Source organism: Coloeus monedula, assembly GCF_965178545.1.
Source record: "Coloeus monedula genome assembly, chromosome: 1".
NCBI lineage: Eukaryota > Metazoa > Chordata > Aves > Passeriformes > Corvidae > Coloeus > Coloeus monedula.
Genome location: NC_138781.1, coordinates 139,832,942 through 139,854,366, shown reverse-complemented (window position 1 = coordinate 139,854,366; position 21,425 = coordinate 139,832,942). Strand labels below are relative to the sequence as shown.

Sequence of the window (21,425 nt, the reverse complement as noted above, 5' to 3'; positions counted from 1 at the left end):
AGTTCATCTCTGCCGCTGTTCAGGGAGGGGAGTCCTTCCTCTGCTCCAGTGTGGGGTCCCTTGCATGGGAGACAGTTCTCCATGAGCTTCTCCAGTGTGAGTCCTTCCCATGGGCAGCAGTTCTCTGTGAACTGCTACATCATGGGCCATTCTTCCTTGGGATGCAGTCCTTAAAATCCAGCTTGGATTCCTCACAGGGTCACAAGTCATAGCAGGAAACCTTCTCCAGTGTGAGCTTCTCTCTCCATGGGGTTGCAGATACCTGCCAGGAGCCTGCTCCAGCACAGGCCTCCCATGGTGTCACAGCCTCCTCTCAACATCTGCCTACTCTGGTGTGGGTCTCCTCCACAGATGCAGGTAGGTCTCTGCATCCCTGTGGTCCTCCATGGGCTGCAGGGGCACAGCTGCCTCACCGTGGGCTGGCTGCACCATGGGCTGCAGAGGAATCTCAGCTCTAGTGCCTGGAGCGCCTTCTTCCCCTCCTTCTCCACTCATCTTGGTGTCTTCAAAGCTGTTCCTTTCACATATTCTCACTCTGCTCTTCTCTGGCCTCAGTTACATCTGCACAACAACTTTTTTTTTCTTCTTGTGTAAGTTATCACAGAGGCTTCACCACCATTTCTGATGGGCTCGGCCTTGGCCTGCAGCACATCTGCCTTGGAGCTGGCTGGCACTGTCTCTCTTGGACATGGTGGAAGCTTCCAGCAGCTTCTCGCAGAAAGCCACTCCTGTAACCCCCCTGCTACCAAAACCTGGCCATGCAAACACAATATAGGTGCCTTTAGGGTCCATGAGGAGTTTTCCTGGAATAAGAGATCCTGTTTTCTAGCTGTGTAGATCAGGAGGAGCAGCAGGGCAACTGTCCTATGCAGTGATGACATCCTTCAAGTCAGATCTGCCCAGAGAGTAATGTTAAGGTCATAGTTGAGGAGTTGAGAGACATCCCACACTCATAACTAACAAAGTTTTATCAGTGCTTGATTTTGAATTAGTATCTTGAAATGAAAGTTTTTGAATTAGTATCTTGAAATACTCAGCTGTACATCAGTCTTTAAAATGTTAAATAAAAGCATGGAAGCCAGGAATATGTATGTGAGAATTAATTTAATCAGTCTATGTTTGACTGTTTTTCCACTAGTTTTCTGAAACTGTCCACATTTTGCAGCTTTACAAAGGAGGTCTGAGATAGCAGTTTAAAGTGTTGGTCATGAAGGGATTCAGCATAAAATGCAAAAGCTGTCAGGAATGACTGATGATTAAAATAAGGCTGAATTTAAATTTTTCATCTGAGATCTTGCTTACTGACCCTACACCGCATTTGGGAGCCAATAAAGTGCTCAAAGAACCTAATTTGAAATAAACATGCACAGTTTCTCAGGCATGTGTGTTGCTCAACTAAAATGATCACATCAAATGATTTTTTTTCGAGGGAGATGAATGAGTGTGATGAGAAAGAGGTCTGAACTAGCTTGAAACTTGAATTGTTGAATATGTTGTATAAATTACTGCTATAAACATAAGGATCATGGTGTTAGATTCTTACTAAGCAACTCCTTCATGCCTTTACTGAAATACATTGTACTTCGATGTATTTTTGAAGTGTCTTGATGATATTTTCATTTATTCAGACAGGTGATCAGGGTTTGGTTTGCAGTTTATGGGATTCCATTGTCCTGGGCGTACTTTTCTCCCTATATCTGGAAGCCTGCTCTTAAACAGGAAGGATGTGTACTTAAATTAGCAATATACCTCATTATATAAAGGCAGATAAATAGGGATTTGAACATGTAGGCACTATGTCTGACATTGATCTTGTGCTTGTCCCCATGCTGTGTCACATTTTTTGCTATTTTAAAATTCAGTGCCTCCCTTTAAAAAGGCTGTAGGAGCAAGTGCTGAATTTTGTTATCAGGTTGGCTTTTAATAGAGTGAAATGTATGTAAAATGAAAGTATTTTTTTACCCTTTATTTTACAGCTGAATTAGTACATTGAAGCCTAATGTACCTGTTTTCCTCTTCTGGCTATATTCCCTAAAGAGGAAAGCTATTGGAGTGTTAGAACCTTTTAGAAGCAGAATAAAGTATCACCTGTCGTAGCATGATCCATGATTAATTAAAAAACCCCAAAACACTCATTAGCGACACCTATACAGTGGTGAGGACAAAGGCTGACAGAAATGCCATCTGTACTGTTGCTTTTAGCCACAGCAAGCCTAACCAGGGGACTGAACCAACTAAAATACTTTGGGTGAATACACAAATCTCTTGAGAAATCATGTTCTTTTGGTGCCCTTACAGTGATAATGGTGTATGTAAAAGTTGCCATGTAATGTCAGTGCTGAACCTCTGAGTACTTCTGCAGGTGATCCAGAAGGGAAAAGCAAGTAAATAGTCAAGGGGCTAACAATAATTGTGAAGTATAAAAAGTGTAAGAATTTGCAAGTATGCTGTTTTCACAATATCTGCTTTATTACAAATAAGCCTTGTTCTTCACTTTTGTAATCTATATCAACTGGAATGTACTCCCCTAATTTTAGGAAGTTGTATATGTATCTACCATCAGTAACAGATGAGGAATGGAAAAATCTGGTACCATGAAATGTTCCAGATTTCCTTAATACTTCTTTCCCAGAACTGAACCTCTTCTGGAGATACCCTCTTTGTTTCTCAAATAGCTAACACAGAGCAAAGCCAATGCCCTTAAACTGTGACTTACTATTATTATTCATTAGACAAAGTTAGCAGTAAGGAATTGTAAGGGATGTAATCTGCTTTCATCAATGCACAAGTGTAACAGTGCTTTTCATGTACATTGAAAAGAAGCTACATCCGAAAGAATACAACTGCCTATCAAGTTTAGTAAATGGTATTAACATAAGAAAATAGTATCTTTTTCACTTAGCTCTTTTCCCAAAGCATTCTTCGTCCCTTTCTTCAAAAAACCTTTTTTTTTTTCATACACAGGTTGAATCTGAGTGTCCAAACAAATGGCTGTTGTTTCTTTCCCTGCTTGGCTGTTAACGTCACATGGGATCTCTCTTTATAAAAGAGCACATATGTACCTAGTGGTGACTTGCTGGTATTGGGCTTTCTTCTTAAAAATAGGCTTATTCCAAAAGTGTACTATAAACCTAACTTCCATCTGAATTTATTGTGCTCCAAGACATGATATGGTTGGTAGCAAACCTTCAATAAATATTTTCGTATTAATATATTCTTTTCATAGTCTCCTAAAAGCTCTTTATTATCTGAGATTTAATTATTAAGATAGGCTAATACTGAGAGTATTCCTGTAAAGTATGTTGAGCAATGTAGAAGCTGAAGCACAGAAAATAAGTAGCTGTTTCATGGTTGTGCATGCATAGGGTTTGTTACTCCACATTTCTGGTCCTGTACTTATTCTGTGTGAATGAAGTGGGGAGTCTTGGTTTGGCATAATTTAAGGTAGAGTCAGTGTGGGAAAAGGCAGGCTTATTAAAGGGATGTGAGGCAATAGGAGCGTGACTTAATGATCTGAACTCCTCTTCAGAGAAGTCTCAATTCGTAGTGTAGGCAGATTAGTCTGGCCCTCAGAGGGAAGACAGAGAATGAAGAGTTGTCCTAAATTATTTAAATGCAAACAGCATCCTTCTGGGAAATACCCAGTTGCTGAGTTTTTGTTGTGGAACTGGAAGTAGGCTACTTTCAGAGCATCGTCTGTTCTACTTTATTTAAAACTCCAGCTCCTCTCCTTGTCTGGTTTTACAGATGTTACTACCAACTGATTTCCTCTCATCTGCTCGTTAGAAACACAGTCTATTGTATATTTCCGCTGTTGTTTAAGTGAGTGGATGCAGAGTGCTTTAAGAGGTTTAGTGATGATCTGCTGCTGCCATTTAAAGAGCTCCTTCAGATCAGATACATTTTATTGGAAGCAGAGGTAGAACATTTTTTATCATGGATTACTGTATTCTGTGTGGAATTTCTTACACTTAGTAACAAATTTACAATGAAACCTCTGTCAGAATACAAATAGAAATGTAAGGTTTTTTCCTTTAAATTTTTATTAACTGGATTTTTGGTACGGTTACTCTTTTGCCAAATGTAGAAATAGTCCAAAGTGTTGGAAGTTGTGGGGAGCGTGCAGATGTGCACAGCTGAGTGATTCACAGGAAGCGAAGCTTGAATTGATAGTTGGATTGCTGGGTAACAGTGAATATGTTCAAATTAAACAACTGAAGTGGCTTTTCGAGGATGTGGTTGTGAGCTGGATGGACAAAGGAACGGGCAGTTACTATATAACTTGACCTTCAATCATCTGGTGTTCATTGGAATGATTCTTATCAGGGATTTCCACAGAGAGAGTAAAAAAATTTTTTTATATTACCCCATATATATTAATAAGGTTTTTCTAGGAAGCTGGAATGCAGAAAGAAAGTTGTTTAAAACTTTCCTTACAAAGTTAATGACTCGTGTAAACAAGTAGTGAGAGTGTTTTTTGATCAAGAAAAGCACAGATCAGAAGAACTTGTGTCAAAGAGATGAGGTGTACTAGGTGTAGGGATAATATACTGGAAGGTAATTATAAATATGAATGTAAGGGTAAATGGTGATAAGGATTTTGGAAATACCTGTTAGATGGCATTATCTTGTCCAAGGTGTTCATTCCTCTTGCTGTGTTTAAACCTCTCTTCCTATTTGTGCTTTTGTCATTGGAAAAAATGTCCTAGAGCGAATGCACGTTTGTATGTGTGTGTACACGTTTACTCATGGCTACCTGCTTTTCCCTCCCTGGGGAACTGGTGGTTTAGTAAGGTTTTTCAGAGCACTGCAGTGTGAGGCTCTTCGTGTTTTCTTAGTGCACATCCCAGGGGCGCAAGTTTCTTTGAACCTCCTTTCCTAGTTCTGCTGGTGGGACTGGCATGCGGGTGAGTCTGAGGAGTACTGGAAATGGGCAGCCTCATGCTGGCTGTGTTGAAGCTGAGGAAGATGGTATGGTTCCAAGTATGGCTGTGTTTCAGTGAAAGGAGGAAGCTTATTTCTTTGTCATTCATCTCCATAGGCCTTTTTTATTAAGTGGTAGCATTAAGGGGAAGTGAGTGGGGCAATTTACACCTCTGTAAATGTGCCTATTTCAACTACCTAACTTCCTGGAAATCTCTTTGCTCTTTTGAATTGCAGTGAAATTACATCTAAAACATGAAGGTTCAGAGTGCAATGAGACACCAGATTTGTGTTGATTTGACCCTGAGATAAACATGTATCATGAATTTTATAGATGTTTCCAATTCCTTGCAAAGCACTTTGATAGAAATTATGGTTCTGCTGCCCAGGACTACACAGATATGGTTGACAGTCAGAAAGAAATATCTGTGCATATATAAGAAGGAAAGCTGTATGTAGTTCAAATTTTATGTTACGTAAAAAAATGAGAGAAAGATTCTTGAATGCTTAGAGCTACTGTAGTACAATAAAATTTGGGATTTTGTGACCCATAAAATGTGACACTTTCTCTTACTGACTACTGTGAATAGGCGCAGAAAATGCTTTTTAGGGTCATACAAACAAGCCTTCATTTGTAAACTATGGCATCTATGAGTAATTGTGATCCTTTAGCTTCTGTGACAAATACTTGCTTTGTAAAAAGCCCAAACCAGAATCCATATAGCAAATTACTTGTGTGCTTACTTTAACACATTTAAAGTTTTCCAGGGGTAATGTGTATGTCTTAGGGATGTAGTTTGATAGCAAGGAAATTACATAGTTAAGTGTTTTGAAACAGACTTTGTTGCGTTCTCTTCGACCAATGTTACCTGTACTATAGCTGTCCTGAGGCTGTGTTGTACTCTTCTGAATTGCAGCTGCCTTAGCTGCCTATCTAGTCAAATGTTTATCTAGCTCTACAGAAAGGATTTTATTTTTCTTTATTTTGCAATCATGGAATCATTGTCCAACACTCATGTTTGTAGTCCCTGATAATAGAAGATTGTGTTTATCTTTTCTAACTACTGGGAACCCTCATGGCAAGATGCTGTAATACCCTACAGTCCTGTGCAATATGAGAAGTAGTATTCTGGCTGTCAGAAATGCATTTGTTTCCAGTGCATATAAAGGTGGTAATGTAAATTGTCCTTATCTTACAATTACTGTACTAAAACTGTTTTCACATAAGCTCTCCTGTCTCTGTTACTGCCAGTGGAATTCAGGCTTTCCAAATGCTTCATGAAAGCCTTTCCTTTTGGTGTTCAAATTTTGCACTTTTTTCTCAGTGAATTAGGGGAGAGAGGGAAGAGTGAAGCACAATGAGGAGATAGTTGTTAGCACAGGATAGCTGTATGTCAGAGTTGTGTTTCACTTGGTTTTAGTCTCCTGTTGTTCTGCTGTGTTTCTTTAGTACTGATAGCCTTATCACTTACTAACATTACTCAAGCCTAGCCATTCTTTCCTTTGGGCTTCGCACCACGTGGGTAGTTCTGTCCATGGGAAACACAAAGGCATCATATGTGCCACCTGTCTCTGCTGTGCTTCCTGTAAAGCACTGCCATTTGATTATGTTTTGGAATGTGGTGGGCTGGGATTTCCAGTTGTTTTATGTATCGTGCATTTTTATTGTATTTTCCTTTATCTGATAAAAATGTATCATACCCAGTTTTTACGCAGCAGTCAGTTCTGTGGGCAAGAGTAGTTTTTTCTTGTTCATACAGTTCCTGACACAATAAAGCTATAATAATGAGAAAAGCTTATTTGTGCTGTTATGGGGGAAGAAGCATGGCAGTATTATGTTACTGTATCATGAGCAAAGTAACGGACACTCCAAACTTACCACAAATTTATTTTGAAAATTTATTTCTAAGATACTCTGTGGTGTTTGAAATAAAACAGAGGTACTCATGCTAGTGTGTGAGGCACAGCACCAGCATTATTCTTGCAGGACAAGAATCACAGGATTTATAGCAGATAACATGGAAGGGAAGGGGGATAAAAAAGCTCTCCTTTTCAGAGAGAGAATTTTGGTCTTAGCAATATGCACCTATTTGTCTATTGGTTTTTAAATTATATAAATAAATACAGATGGCTTCTAGACTTTTTTAAAATATCCGTGAGACTCTTTGGAGTTTCCCATTTAGAATCAATTACTTTAATCAATGCATCAGCTGTAGTGGAGTTTTCTCAAAGAAGAATATTGATCTTGCATAAAACACTGGAGAGAAAATAGGTTTTACTAAATTATAAATTTTATTGGATATTTCCCTTATCATTTGTTTGCTTTGATGAATCAAATTTGTTTGAACAAGAGAATCTAAAAATATGAAGGCTGCCATGCACAGAATTCTTTCATGGGTGCTGAGTGTACCCATGCAAGTATCTGTGCACGCATGTTAATATCACGAGTATGCTTTAGCATTTTCACGATCTGATTCTTACTTAAAGAAGTTACTAATCTGAGTAAAATCAATTTCATGTCTTGCAGGCAATCTGTCTTCTATTCATGTCTGTCTTCTATGACTTGTAGCGATTCACACTATGTTTTGAGGAATGCAGTATGTTACGACCAGCAAGTTAAAGCAAGTTTATGTCTTACTCTTCCTAAGTCCTGGGGATATTTAATAAACAGCACAGTTTAGACAAGTCTAGAAAATCAGTATAGCTAATTAATAGCCTTTCCTATCATAGCAATTGAAATTTCCCAGTTGACAACAGTAGAGCATGAACTTTGTCAATTCAATGTCTTTTCAGTAGTGAGAATGGAAGCATCTACGTGTTGTGGTTGCCTTGAAACTTGGTGACGTCTCCACTTCTGTCTGCTGTAACTAGAGTAGATCAAATAGCTCATAATAAATAATGAAATTAATTTTGCACAAGGTTCTTTGTATGAGATTAACAAAAAGAATTGTTTCACAGATGTTGAAGGGACAGGCAAAAAAAGTGGGTTGCCTTAGGAGCTCTTTCCTCCTTTGGCTGTGCTTTTCATTGTGTTGTTGCAATCCTTGTAAATGCGTGCAGGGTTACACTATGCAAGGTTACTTCTACGCTTTAATTAGTTCAGTGAAGCATTAACAAGGAACCAAGACTATGTCTTGTGTTACTGGAAGGTAGCTGGGCAGACAGCATGACATTTGGGTTAAGTTCAGTTTCAGTGTGAATAGGTGCGTGGGGTCTAAAAATTCCGGTTACCAGACTGTGCATAAACAAGTCTGCACAAGTCTTTGCAAGGTCTGTAGTTTCTGTGAACTTTTTTCATACATTACAGGAAACAAGTTTTCTTGGGAACTCTACAGTGTTTTTTAGTTCTCTCAGAAAGAAAGCAAAACACATTAAAGAGTGTAAAAAGTTGCCAAAATCAAAGTTTTATTTCTAGTAATAAGTAACAAGAAGGAAAGAAAACATAGTTTTATCTTTCAAATGAGCATATTTTTCCTAGATGCAATAAACATGCAGTGCTTTTATGATTTTCATATTTGATATATATGCAAAAAGTGCTGTAAATATACTGTTGCTTCACCGCCCTTCCCAGTAAACTGTTTGCTTTCAAGTCACTTATGTCACTACAGTGAATGCAGCTGGGATGTGTTGCAGTTAATTCTAATTTATTGTTGTCACTGTCATAAAGATGGAATTGAAGCTCAGCAGCTCTATACCACTGACTCCAGTATTCCCTGGTTTGCACAGGCCAATGTTCCAAAACGAATATAGCAGATCTGAAAATTACTGTTTCATTTCTCAATCCCCTACTTTTGCTTCAGACAGAACCATGAAATTTCCTCCTTGATCTCTGTCTGGATTGTGACGTCTTAGCCCATCTGCTGAATAAAGACTTCAAATAAATAGATGCTGTAACTTTATTTTATGAATCCAGTGAGCTTTCTGGATTTTGAAACCATTATTCTCTGTATGTATCTTAGGCTTTTTTTGGTTTATTGGCACATGAGATGTAGGCTCACTAATAAAGGTGCAGCAGTAGAGCAGTGTTTTCCTTCTTTTCAAAAACCCTCGTGATTCTCCCCCACCCTCCAATATCAAGTACTCCTACACTATTTCAGTCTTTTTTGGAAAAAAAAAAATCAGTTGTAAATCTGAGTCATACTGTAATCTGGAACCAGAAGCTTGGATGTTTTGCGGGTTCCTGGTGGAGATTCATGGAGTAATAGCAGATTATATTTTTATTCTTCAAGCTTATAATAGGTTTATGATGGTTGCAGTTATTATTTATGAATAATGATTTAATTTCTTCTGTTAACACTTCTTCAAGGTGGCACAGACCCAAATCATGAGAGGAAAAGAGGATAACCAGTAGTATTATATTTTAAGAATATATGACCTGATGAAGCCATGCTGTTACCATCTAACTTGTGATAGTTATGAAATCTTCTGTTTGTAGATGGTTAGGGGTTTTTGATTATAATTTTTTAAAATATAACATATCAGCTCTATGTAGACTGTTGTGTACTAACATTTGTTCCTGTACGTAAAAAGAATTAAGATGAGAAATAATTGAGCATGATGCAAAAACAAAACCAATTTTTTTACTGCAACAGTGATTTAAAGAAACCAGTAGGTAAAAGTATGAAGCATGTGAAGAGTATGAATCAAATTTGCAATGCTCTTCCCTCTACTTTATAAGCAGTGTGCAGCCCACACATCAAAATTTTCCCCTAGTCTGGCACTTCTCAAATGTGACGTAGTTTGAGATTCTGAAACGGGATTTCAGAAAAGGATAGTTATTGCAGTTGAACACGTACAAATGGTCTGAGCAGTTCTTTTGTAAAATAACTGAGTTTTAGTACTTCAAACACAGCTGTTTAAAATAGCTAGAAACTTAGGGTTTTTCTAGTTTTTTAAGTAATATAGCAGTGGAAGTGTCCAAATAGGAGGGGGTAGACTGTTAGGTTCAAATTAATGATAGGGTCTAATCAGTTAAGAATAGGCTTCTAAGCCGTATAAAGGACATTTAAGGATGGGTAGGCAGTATAGTCTCTCTTGCTTCCCCTGCTAATTTCTGATCTGCTCCCTTTTCCTTTGATTTCCTCAATTTTTTTTTTTTTTTCAGTTGGGATTTAGCGGCAATGTAGGTGACTGAATTCCCTGTTTAAATTGTTTCATTTTGGTTTAGTAATCTCTTTTTTTTCTACTCTCCGTCCAATGCGAAACACTGCATTAGATTGCCACCTGAGAACATGTACAGCTTGCAGGCAGTGGTCAGTCAGGTAACCTCCTTTATACCTGGCTGGGCAGAAGTGTAGGGTGTGACATGAATAGAACTACTTATGTGCTTAAAATCAGGAATCTTGTTGAAGCTGAGCCAGTGTCTCTGCTAGATTTCCAATTTCCACTGCCTGCTGCCAAGTATATTAGAGCTGTCTATAAATAGGTTGTGGAATTTTTGAGTGAGAATAAAAAAAAGTCAGGTTCTTTCCTGTCCTTGCCTTTTAAAACAACAACTGAGAAACTTTAACTGTTTTTTTGTTCTGAAACTTTCACACAAAAATCCTTCTGTTAAGTCAAATTAGTTTAGCTGCTACTTTAAAATTTTGTATTTTATTGATAGCAGACTCAAAATACAAGGAAGAATGGAAAGTGACTGGGAAGCCACACCTATGGAGCAGGAATGGGAATCAATTGTAGACTGCAGCATCTTCCAGACGTTTGCTTGATGTGTCCTGATGGTGCTTTGGGCTCTGTTTTAATACTCCAGCACCATCTGGCTGGCAGCATCTATGTCAAATTTGTATTATGCTAACATCTCAGATGAAAGGGAATTTTATTTATTTTCTTATGTGTGTTGCAACAGCATTCACAATTGTTGTAATATTAGTGAATAATGTATGCAGTGCCTAATGAATCCAGAATGAGAACTTGTGTGGCTTATTCTGAATGGCTGCAGCAGCTGAGCTTATTCCTGAAATTGAAGTGGAGCCTCCCTGGCAGAACTGGAACTGTGGTGAGCAGAGGACACGCTGCGGGTGTGTGTATTGGTACATCCCACAGCCTGGCAAGAGGGGATTTGTGGAGCAAAAGGAGTTAGGCTGAAGATGTAAGTTTGTGCTATATATGTTTCTAAAGGGTTTTTCTTGGACTAGCTCTAGTGTGGCCCAGAAAACTCAGTACCCATTACAAGTAGGAACATATCCTCTAAAAGAAATCCAGTTTGCTCGTTCCAAGGCCACAGTGTAATGTGCATGAAAGCACAGAAGGTGGAGCAGATCAGGAGATTCAGAAACATGCCCCTTACGTGAAATAAAATACTAATGTAAACAAATCCCAAGTTCACACCACAAAACTATCAGGAATAAAGGATGTATTATGTATTATGTTTTGTTAGAGAAGCTAATAGATTTGTAATGACCTGATCACTGAATAATCTTCAAATTCAAAGCATTCACTGATGTAGTGAACTTAAGATTTTTGGTGTATGTGTTAGAATAGTCAATTTCTGAAGAAGGAATGTTGACTTTTTTTAGGTGTGAAGGTAGTGTTACAATGCTAAGGAACATAAAAGTAGTAGGATATTTAGCTTTGGAGATTTTTAATTCAGTGTTTTCAAGATTATAAAATTATATAATCACAGAATGGCCTATGCTATTAAAAGACCATCTACTTCACCTGCTGTGGGTAGGGGACCTTCCACTAAACCAGGTTGCTTCAAGCCCCATCCAACGTGACCCTGAACACCTCCAGGGATGGGACATTTCTATGGGGAAAAAACTTCTCTGTTCCTCACCACCTGCACAAGAATTTCCTCCTGGTATCCAAACTAAACCTGCTCTCTTTCAGTGTCGTCATTACCCTTTGTCCTGTCACTACAGGCCCTCACCAGCTCTCTTATAGGCCCCCTTTAGGCACTGAAAGGCTGCAGTAAGGTCACCCCAGAGCTTCCTCCTCTTCAGGCTGAATAACTACAGCTCTCAGGCTTTCCTCACAGGAGAGGTGTTCAGCCCTCTGATCACCTTTGTGGCCCTGCCTATAGCAATAAAAGTATGTGTGATATTCATTCAAGTACTGATTAACTTTTGAGTTTAGACTTTGTACAGTGAATGCTTTGGAAGCTTCATGACTGTTTTATTCATCAAGAAAGGAATAAAAGCCTGTTTTTCAAAAGTGTCATGCAAGTACATGTTGTTCATTAAGTCCCTCTGGGAGAAGGAAAGGACAGTATGAGGGAGTGATTAAAAGAAAACAATGTGAAACAAGTTTCAAGTATACAGTGCAGACTTTCAGCAGCACCATACCCATTATTTTATACCCAAGAATAATTGTCTAAGCACACAGTGGTAGATTGATACTGGTTGTTGTGAAAGGTAAAAAAAAAAAATCTAAAACCTATGTAAAATTATTCCATTGCAGAATTGATTCTTTAGTTTTTGTCTTAGTTTACTAAATAAAGTTGCATCACAGTTGGTCTAAAATAAAAATTGTGCCACATGAAATAACAGCACTGAGTATTGTAAACAAATTCTGTGCTTCATCTGCTTCTACAGTGAAATTTTATGTGGTTATTTCTAGCTTTTGTATCATTAAACATTTAAATAAACCACTATTTCATCTATTAGTCATTTTCATTCTTAATTGAAGTATTTATGCCACTGTAGTGTTCACGTATACAACACTTTCTCATTTCCTGTGAACATTGGCTTTCACTGTTTGAAATTTTAGATATATTAGCTGTATCTTCTTTGTAGCAGATATTCTTGTGTTACTGGAATTTGAAATAAAGGTTGTCACTGTTGCTCTGCTTGCCTTTAGTAGAGAATTCTGACTGATGTCTGCACAGCACTGAGGCTTTCAATGTTTCTGTGTATTGCATGTGTAATTTTATATTAAAATAAATGGTTGTTTAATCCATCCCTCACATAAAGGATACTTTGCATCTTGCTGCACATTTTAAATCTGATTTACAAATGATCACCTGAAATTCTGATGACTCCAATACTTAACCCTAAGGAAATAAGGAAAAATAAGTGAACTAGTTAATGCCAAACTATTGATTTAAAAATAAATACAAAATCTGTCAGTATGTCTTTTGGAGATTTTGCAGCTATGCTGGAGATTATTTATCAGTTAATGCCTAAAAGTCAGTGTCATCCCTTCTCGTGATGCTTTTTAAATTGTCTTTTGTCATGGATTGCATGTTGCCCTTTGTAAAGGAAGAAAGCAGCAGTTGGGTGTAGGACAAAAACTTGTAGTCAAAAGTGCAATACATTACGTAAAAAAAGGCAGTAAAGACAGAAAAATATGAGATTACTGTGGTGTGAATCTTGTTCTGAGTAGTTGATCCAAATACATATTGGTGCACAAACTAACTTTATTTCATGCATATCTCTAATCAAAGGGATGTAGTGATTGCAAACTAAGCTGTCAGAAGGCAGAAAATGGTGGTACCTGTAAAGGCTGGGACTGGTTTTGTAGAAATTTGGGAATGATACTGCTTCTTTGCTTTTTAACTGGATATAGAGATATTATAAATGGTTGCTTGGCTTCGGTATGTTCTGAGCTCTGCCGCACCTTAATTTAAAGCATTCCCTGTAGCAATAACTCCCTATTTCATGGACTGTTCTGGGAGGGTAAGTTTCAAGCTATTAGATTGCTCTTACTTTTTTTTTTTTCTTTTGCTCCACTGTTTGCTTCACTTTCACTTCCTTCGCTCTTGTAATTTGAAATGCACATGCAGCTCTTCCTGTCTTCTGAGGAAGGGAAAATTTGAATTTCTGTAGTTCAATTTAGCAGTGGTTGGAGAACATATGTTGCACAGATAGAAAAGAACCTACAGAAGAAACCATACTTTCAGAGACTCTGGGTTATAAATGAGGAGAAACATGTCTAGTCCTTTTTGTACGCTCATGTCCATCTGAGATTACAGAAAGTGTTTCCTTCAGCTGGTACTCTCATTATGCTGAGTGCTGATGCTTCTGCAGTACAGGAGAGCTTGGCAGCAGTATGGCCATATACCTATGCATGTGTAGTGCTTGGTGGTGGTTACAGCTTTAAATTCCTGCGGCTAATGCATTTTATTCTAAATGCACATTAGTTTAACAAATACAAGGAGTGTTCAAGAGATGAGGTTGTGAATGATGAGTCAAAAGACTGAGGAGGCTCCTAACTGATTTTTTTTGGCTTGTTAACTGCAGGTGACCCACAAGTAAATAATTCAATACAGTATTTTGGGTTACATGCTAAATTAATGCTTTAATCATAGAATTGTTTATGTCGGAAGGAACCTTCATCTGGTTTATCTGAAGAAGAGCAGTAGTACTTGTTTTCCTGTTGGTCTCCCACATGTCCTGCTCTGAGCTGTAACATCATAACCATGGATTAACCATAGGCGTGGTAGGTAGGCAGTGGCCTTTGCACTTTCCTCCCACAGACTCGGCAGAGGAGCCTGACTGTGGTTCCACAGGACACATGGCATCTCCAGTGGAAGCTTGTTTTTGCACAGCTGTGCTTTGGTGTTTGCAGGAGGTAGGCCACTGGCTGGGACTGTCACAAAAAAAGGGTAATTCCCAAGAAACCTGATGGAATATTGCAGAGGCATCATGGATTTTTCCAGCTCCTCCCATATCTGTAGATGAAAAGGTTATTTTTGTTTTTGAACTCATGAGTCAAAGTACCATTGTTAAGTGGCTTTTTAGTGAGGTTATATGGAAGGCAGCACCAATTCATTCATGAAAGCATATAGTACCCTTGTTTTGGTCAGTTAGAAGCAAAACTTGGTGAAAAATAATGCAAGGTGACAAAGAGGCAGCTTTGTAAGTACAGGGTGGAAAGGAATTTTGGGAGTAGGATGAAGAAAGGAAGTTTGGTCATGAAATGCATTGTCTAAAGTAAAGCAAGTCTAACATGTATCACAATAAAGGGTGTTTAGAAACACATTATGTACAGGAACTGTTGTTGATCTCTTGTCCCTGATAATTGTAGTTCAAGAAAAATACCCTGTCCAGTCTGCTTATGTAGCATTCATTATGCACCGTAGTACCTTTTAACTCAAGTAGTTTAGAAAAATCTCTCTCTTCATAGCTGTTCAGTTACAGCGCTTCTTCAATTTATACAGTTCTATTTATAGGTGGTTGTAATTTGGCAGTTAAGGATAATGGCACAGGCTTAATCTTGATTCAGAAGAATTTAGCTTCAATGGAGATAGGTGTGCATGATTTTTCTTTGTGGACAGTAACTACTTAGTGTAACAGCAGAAATAAAGGTGACTTAAATGGCCTTTGCCACTCTTTGATTTTTTTCTTTTAATTTTTTCATTTCAACACTCATTTTTCTTTAAAACACAATCTAGATTTAACTTAGTCTCAAGATACATGATGTTAATTCAAACTGAAGTTAGAGACTTTGATTTTACAATCACAGTGGACAATGTTGCATGTACCAGCTCTTTGTGTGTACTTTTGCAGTATTTATCACTTCACTGTATTAGATTAGTATTGCTCATTTTAGTCAATTTGAAATCAAAATGGCTTCACTTAAGAGCCATTATTTGGTGTCTCAAATATGTCCGTATTTAGGTAAACTTATTTTTTGTCTGAAGCCTTCAAGTTCATATATATATATGTATCTGGAGTGCAGAAGGTTGTCTTGTTTAATCTGAATATTTTGACTAAGGGACACTTAATTATGGGAGGGTGGAGGTAAGTGGGGGTCTGTTTGGTTATGCCTTTTGAAAATGCATGAATGTGAGTAAAACTCAAAGGAGTAGCTCATATCAGGACCATAGGCTGAGTTTTGTGCTCCGAAGTTATATGCACATAATCCTGTGAGTCTGATACTCATCCCATTTTGAGGGAGCTGTGCTCCTTAGGCTGTGGGGAAGGATGGATGTGGGGGTGTAACATCCTAAAATGAAGGCTGCTGCATTGTGATTAGCCTCCACAGTGAGGCTCAGCACACTGCTACTATCTGGGTTTCAAATATATGGAACTTGGCAGCCGATTTTTCCAAACATGTCATGTTTTTCAAGTGTGTAAGCATTCTTTTCCTTTGCTCTTTAGTTGAAGTGTGTGCTGCTGCCACATTTTCTTTGTTGCCAGCCCCACTCCCCTGGTCTGTATTTAATCTCCTATCTGTGATGAAACTCAGAAGTAGTTAGTGAGTCAAATACCTTCCAAGGCCATGGGTTTTATATTTTGCCTAGTTCTGTTCACTTCTCCACACTATGTATAGGACGCTTGGACCAGGATATTGGGAATCAATGTGACAGTGTCGGGATTTTCTGGGTGGGATATGGGATGTTTACCATAGTTGCGTATAGATTTGCAGGGGAGAAATACACCAAGTGCTGGAAAACCTGAAGGCAGACCTAGTGTCATCTTGCTTGCTTCTGTGGTCGGTCAACTGTGAGACATGAATCAAAAGGAATTAATTCAAGTGTCTGAGGAACTACTTGTCTGTCTCTGCCTGCCCCTTAGACGAGGTGGCACTGCAGCCCAGAGAATTTGAGTGGAATAGAAAAAAGTGGTGGAGGTCAAAAGGACTGGCTTTGTGCTGTGAAAGTAAAACAAAATTTTATGGATACCTCTGTCAGAATCGGTGAACAACTTTGACCATAACCATTCTTTCTTTGAACATTTGAGAGATTTTTAAATTTGTTGAAGACAAAAAGGCACGTCAAAAGTTGGAGGTTGTTCCATGGTGTAAAACATTCTACCAAGAGTTCTACTCATTTAGTAACCAGTTGGGTGAGTTTTTTATATTGCAGTCAAGCAATCTTTAGAGATATTACTATGAATGGTGGCAACAAACTCATGTACACCTCAGTAGAAAGCCATTAAAAGTACCTTTCATACTTTTGTTTAACCTTTAGGTTACCAGTAGTTTAAAATATCATAATCAATTTACCAATTTGTTTTGTTTTGTTTAGAAAAAGCATATTAAGTTCTTGATTTTATCTTGACGCTTGTCCATTTGAATTATTTAACTTACTTGCAGTTGCTGATCACATCTTAAGGTGCAGGGCTAAAGTTGATATACATTGCTGTTTTGTATTTGTACTAAGTGTTTATAAAAGGATGTGAAGAAAATGGGTATAGTCCTGGTTACAGAAGTGATTTCTCTTAAGAAGTCACCAGAAAAAAATAATGATGGAAGACATTGGTTTTAAAAAAACAATATTGGTTTCTCACAAGCAGAACAGAAGGCAGGAGCTTCTTGGTGTGTATCTTCCAGTGCTGTGCTGTCACACTCCTATAACTGTTACGGACAAACTTAGTGCTAAGTTTTGTTAGGTGACACCTGTTTCAGTTTAAAACTTCAGGTTGAAATGTGAATAAATAGTAAATTAGTCTTTAGGACATAAAGAAATATGAAAACTTACTGGTGACCTAAGAAATTTTTTTTTTATGTTTCATATTCTGCTGTTTTAAGTAGACTAGCAGGAATTTCAAAGATAATTATGTTCCTATATCTTAATGGAAATTACTGATCTGATATATTGGTCTTCTAGTAGGCCAACTTTATGGAACCATGTGATTATTTGTTGAGATCACATAAGGATCATTGCCTAAAAATTTCATAATGGTGTCGGCAGTTAGTAACCATTAAATGTTTTAAATGGCATCTGAACACACTATTTCAATGACAGTTTTCAATGAAAGAGGAAGTAATAATCGGAGAGATTTCTCATTTTTAATATAATGAAAGTTTATTGGGAGTTTATTTAAAAAAAAAAGACCTTACTTTGATACTCTAGTACTTGAATCTGAATTTAGGCTTCATCATCATGCATTAGTGCCATTTCTGACTAATCACTGAAGTTAGTTTGACAATAAATCTGACATCACTTCATCTCAAGAGATTGTTAGATCGTAAAGCATATTTAGATGGAAAATACTCAAGTGTTCTCTCTAGGTATTCGCTTAAGTTTTCTTAACTCATTAATTCAGAGTTAACGCATACGGGATGTGGATGCAAGTTCCCATTTCAGTATGTTTCTCAATATTACTGATTTATAGTTTTTGTCAGTCTTTGATATATATATAGACTTTGCTTTGTTTTCCATCACTTCAGTGTTATGTCAGTCTTTTCATGTTTTATTGTATTTTTATCAGAGCTGATTTCATTAGTATTCTGGGTTTTTGTTTTCCTGATCTTTATGTACAGGCAGCTTGTCAGGAATTCAGGTTCTGGGAACATCAAAGGAGTGTTTAGATACTGACTGTCTTCAATGTAATTACTTCAGGGTTTTTCATATTTCTAGATGTTTGTGAGTTCCTTCTTTTTTGTCATGATGTTTGTTTTCAGTGTTCAATAACAGATATAGCTGTATGTGCTAATGCCTCTTTTTGCAAGTAAAAAGGTGAATAATATTTGAAAGATGAAATGTCAGTAAGTTATTTTTAGGTTAAACAAAAAGTCTTGAAATGTATTAATGTTTTCTTTATGCTGATGGAAATAATAGAAGACAAAACAATCAGAAATGTGCTTCTATGGAATTAGTTACAAGTAAAATAATTTTCCAGCAAAGATGTTTATTTTGTAAATTGAGAGCTAAGTGTTACTGTATACACAAAATCAGAGTGGCAACATTCCTCAGCATGTCAGTGATATGCAAAGTGGAGAATTATTTGGAAAATAGGTTTTTAAAACTTAGAAGTATATTTTACTGTGAAAATAGTTTAATTGAAAAATAATTGCTCACTAATACAGTATTTGAAATAGCTTTTGTTTTAAAAATACTTCAGTGTTTTGAACATTGAGGAGAATTGTTGCAGCGTGGATTTTTTTTTAACAATTGAGACAAAGTAACTTGGTATGTAAATATATGCAGTGAAATTAGTACATTGAAAATGGGATGGGAAACATGTCACTTTAAAGAGCCAAGGAATTTAGTTTTAAAAAATAAATAAATTAAACTTGACATTTTTCTACAAATTCTGATCATCAGGTTTCTAACTGTATTGTGTCTTTAAAAAGCTAAAAATTAGGTCTTTCTGTATTTGGTGTCAACCCTGGGAGCAATTTCTGAAATATAGTCTGTGTAATCACTGCACCAGAGGAGCACTGGGATGCTGGCTTCGATATACTATGTTCTTGGTCAATTCGTGACAGTCTTTAAATTGGTATAAAAGGAATTTGTGTTTTCTTTGTATATTTAAGGTTCTTGTTACCCAGACATACTACACTTATATTGCAGTGCTGGTCGAACAACTGATAGCACATTCATGAAAACCTGTGTGACATGGCAAAGCTTCAATATTAGAAAACTTTTGAGGGATTAAGAGTTGTGGTTTTAAGATTTGCTTAGTGAAGTATTTTACACTTTAGATACACTGCCTGTGTTCAAAGGAGCTTACGTATCAAAGTAGCTCTTTCCTCCTGAAATGTCTAAAATATTTTATTAAAAATTTGTTGTAAAGGTTAAAAGAAAAGATGATGGATAAAGGAGAGGAGAAATGCACACAAATACGACTTGATGTGTCACATCATGTACCAGTACAGCCACCTGCCAGCAAATATATTGGCTTTAGCAGACTTCCTCTCCGTTGGAGAGTACAAACTAGTATGGGATTTGGAGGGTTAACTTTTTTGTCTTTTACTCTTGATGACCATATGGGTCTTGTTCATCTTTGCAAGTGTACTTCATTTTAATGAACATGGGTGGGGAGTTACTCTTGAAGGTAGCTGTTTCCCTGCTGTATCTGATCCATCTTTCTGGATAAAGGGTGTAGGCTGCAATTTTTGTGAGAGAGATGGATATAGTCCCCTGGGTGTCTTTATTTGCATAGCATTTGCTTACAAAATTTGGTCCAGAAGGAGATGGGGAAGATGCATTAAAACAAACCTTTCTTGAAAATAAAATAGCACTGATGCAAAATACAAAGTTGACCATCTAAAATGCATAGTTTCTCAAAACTGCCAGTATCAGTCTTTGCTTGTTTTTTAACTTTCTAGTATATCTAATTGTTCCGAGTAAACTAACAATGCTTGTGTGGGGATATTTTTTATTGTATAGTGACTTTTTCTCTAGTTTTTCTCTTTAATTTATGATAAAACTTATGTAGGACCTTTCATGTTTAATATTAATTAAAATAACTTCTGGTTTGTTCGTTCTGTTCTGTTAAAAGGTATCTGAAGAATTTTTACAAATTTTATCTTGGAAATTAGCTTATTCATTATGTTTAATTTTAGGAAATGGTGCTCTTGCAGAACATTCTGAAAATGTGCATATTTCAGGAGTGTCAACGGGTAAGTCATTTTTTGTAATGTTTAAATTTCATGCATGACTTAAATAGTAAATATTGAAAGCCACCTGGTATCTTATGAAGAGATATTTGGCTATAAAAATTATTACTGCCTTTTGCAGCATGTAATAAGGAATGAAGCAACTGGAACATGGAAAAATTCTCATAAGATAAAACTGATACCTGCATGCTCGTGAACAGATTATGCCTTTCTAAGTGGACTGCTTAATTATTTTTCCATACAAACATTGAACTAAGAGAAAAGTTGATTTAAGTTGAATTGATATTTTCTTTCCACAGTAAAGTTTTTGTGAAATGAAATTTACTGAAATGTAATTTTGGACACTATCAAATAATATAAATCCAAGAGTTATGCATTTCACCTGATTAGATTTAACTGAAACTACTGTACACTTGACTGCACAGCTTTCCTTAATACAAGAAAAAAAAATGTAGAACTCATGAAACTGAGAAACTGATGAGATGCTGGGAGAATATGGGGTATAAAAGCAACACATACTGCTTAAAGGTTTCTGTGTTCTCTTCCAATAAGTCGATTTTAGGCCTCTCTGGGCAGCAGCCGCAGTTGGGTCTGTTGTGTGTTAGTGATTGTGGAACTGTGTGGCCATTGAGGTATTGGAGTATAGACTTTGTTCTTCAGATGCTGTGCAGTGTCAGCAGCTGCTGGGCATGGTTTATCATACAGATACTCAGAATATGTGCAAATGGGAAGATAAAGGCTCCTCAGCAGGTAGCAGAATACAAGCCTGATTCTTACCCTAGGAAAGCTGCCACTAATCTGTGGAATTCAAACTGATTTTCACACACCCTTCTCCTAAAATAAGAGTCAAAATGCAAACTTGTCCTTTTTGAGAACAGCTTGTACATCTTGCTGTAGTTATCCTTCAGTATTGCTTCAAACATTACATTGCTACTTGTATGGTTAAGTATTTGGATAAATTTATGGTCAGTGTATGGTCAGTTTTATACCCATTGCTTTCTATATCCCTTTTATTGTTCACCACTCAAAGACTGTTAGAAGTCTAATTATAGAAGATCTTTCTTACCCATTTTTGTGCTGCGTCATGAAGAATGCTGTTGCTTTTTAACAGTACTGGTGCACCAAGTATCATATATACTACATTTATGGCACACTGTAAATAATAAATATCAACATAGCTACTCGCCACTGTTGGAACAATTGTTGCTGGAATTGGAATGGATGAGAGACACTAAGTCGGCCTAAAATCTCACTATGCAGCTTTCAGGGTA

General features: G+C 37.1%; 1 protein-coding gene across 1 annotated transcript in view; it reads left to right on the top strand.

Annotated features, from left to right (window-relative positions):
• Positions 1 to 21,425, top strand: part of LRP12 (LDL receptor related protein 12) — a 51,483-nt gene that overhangs the window by 8,910 nt on the left and 21,148 nt on the right. Inside the window, exon 2 of the mRNA XM_082285700.1 lies at positions 20,101 to 20,157. Within this exon, the coding sequence (XP_082141826.1) occupies positions 20,101 to 20,157 (57 nt within the window). The remainder of the gene's footprint in view (positions 1 to 20,100; positions 20,158 to 21,425) is intronic.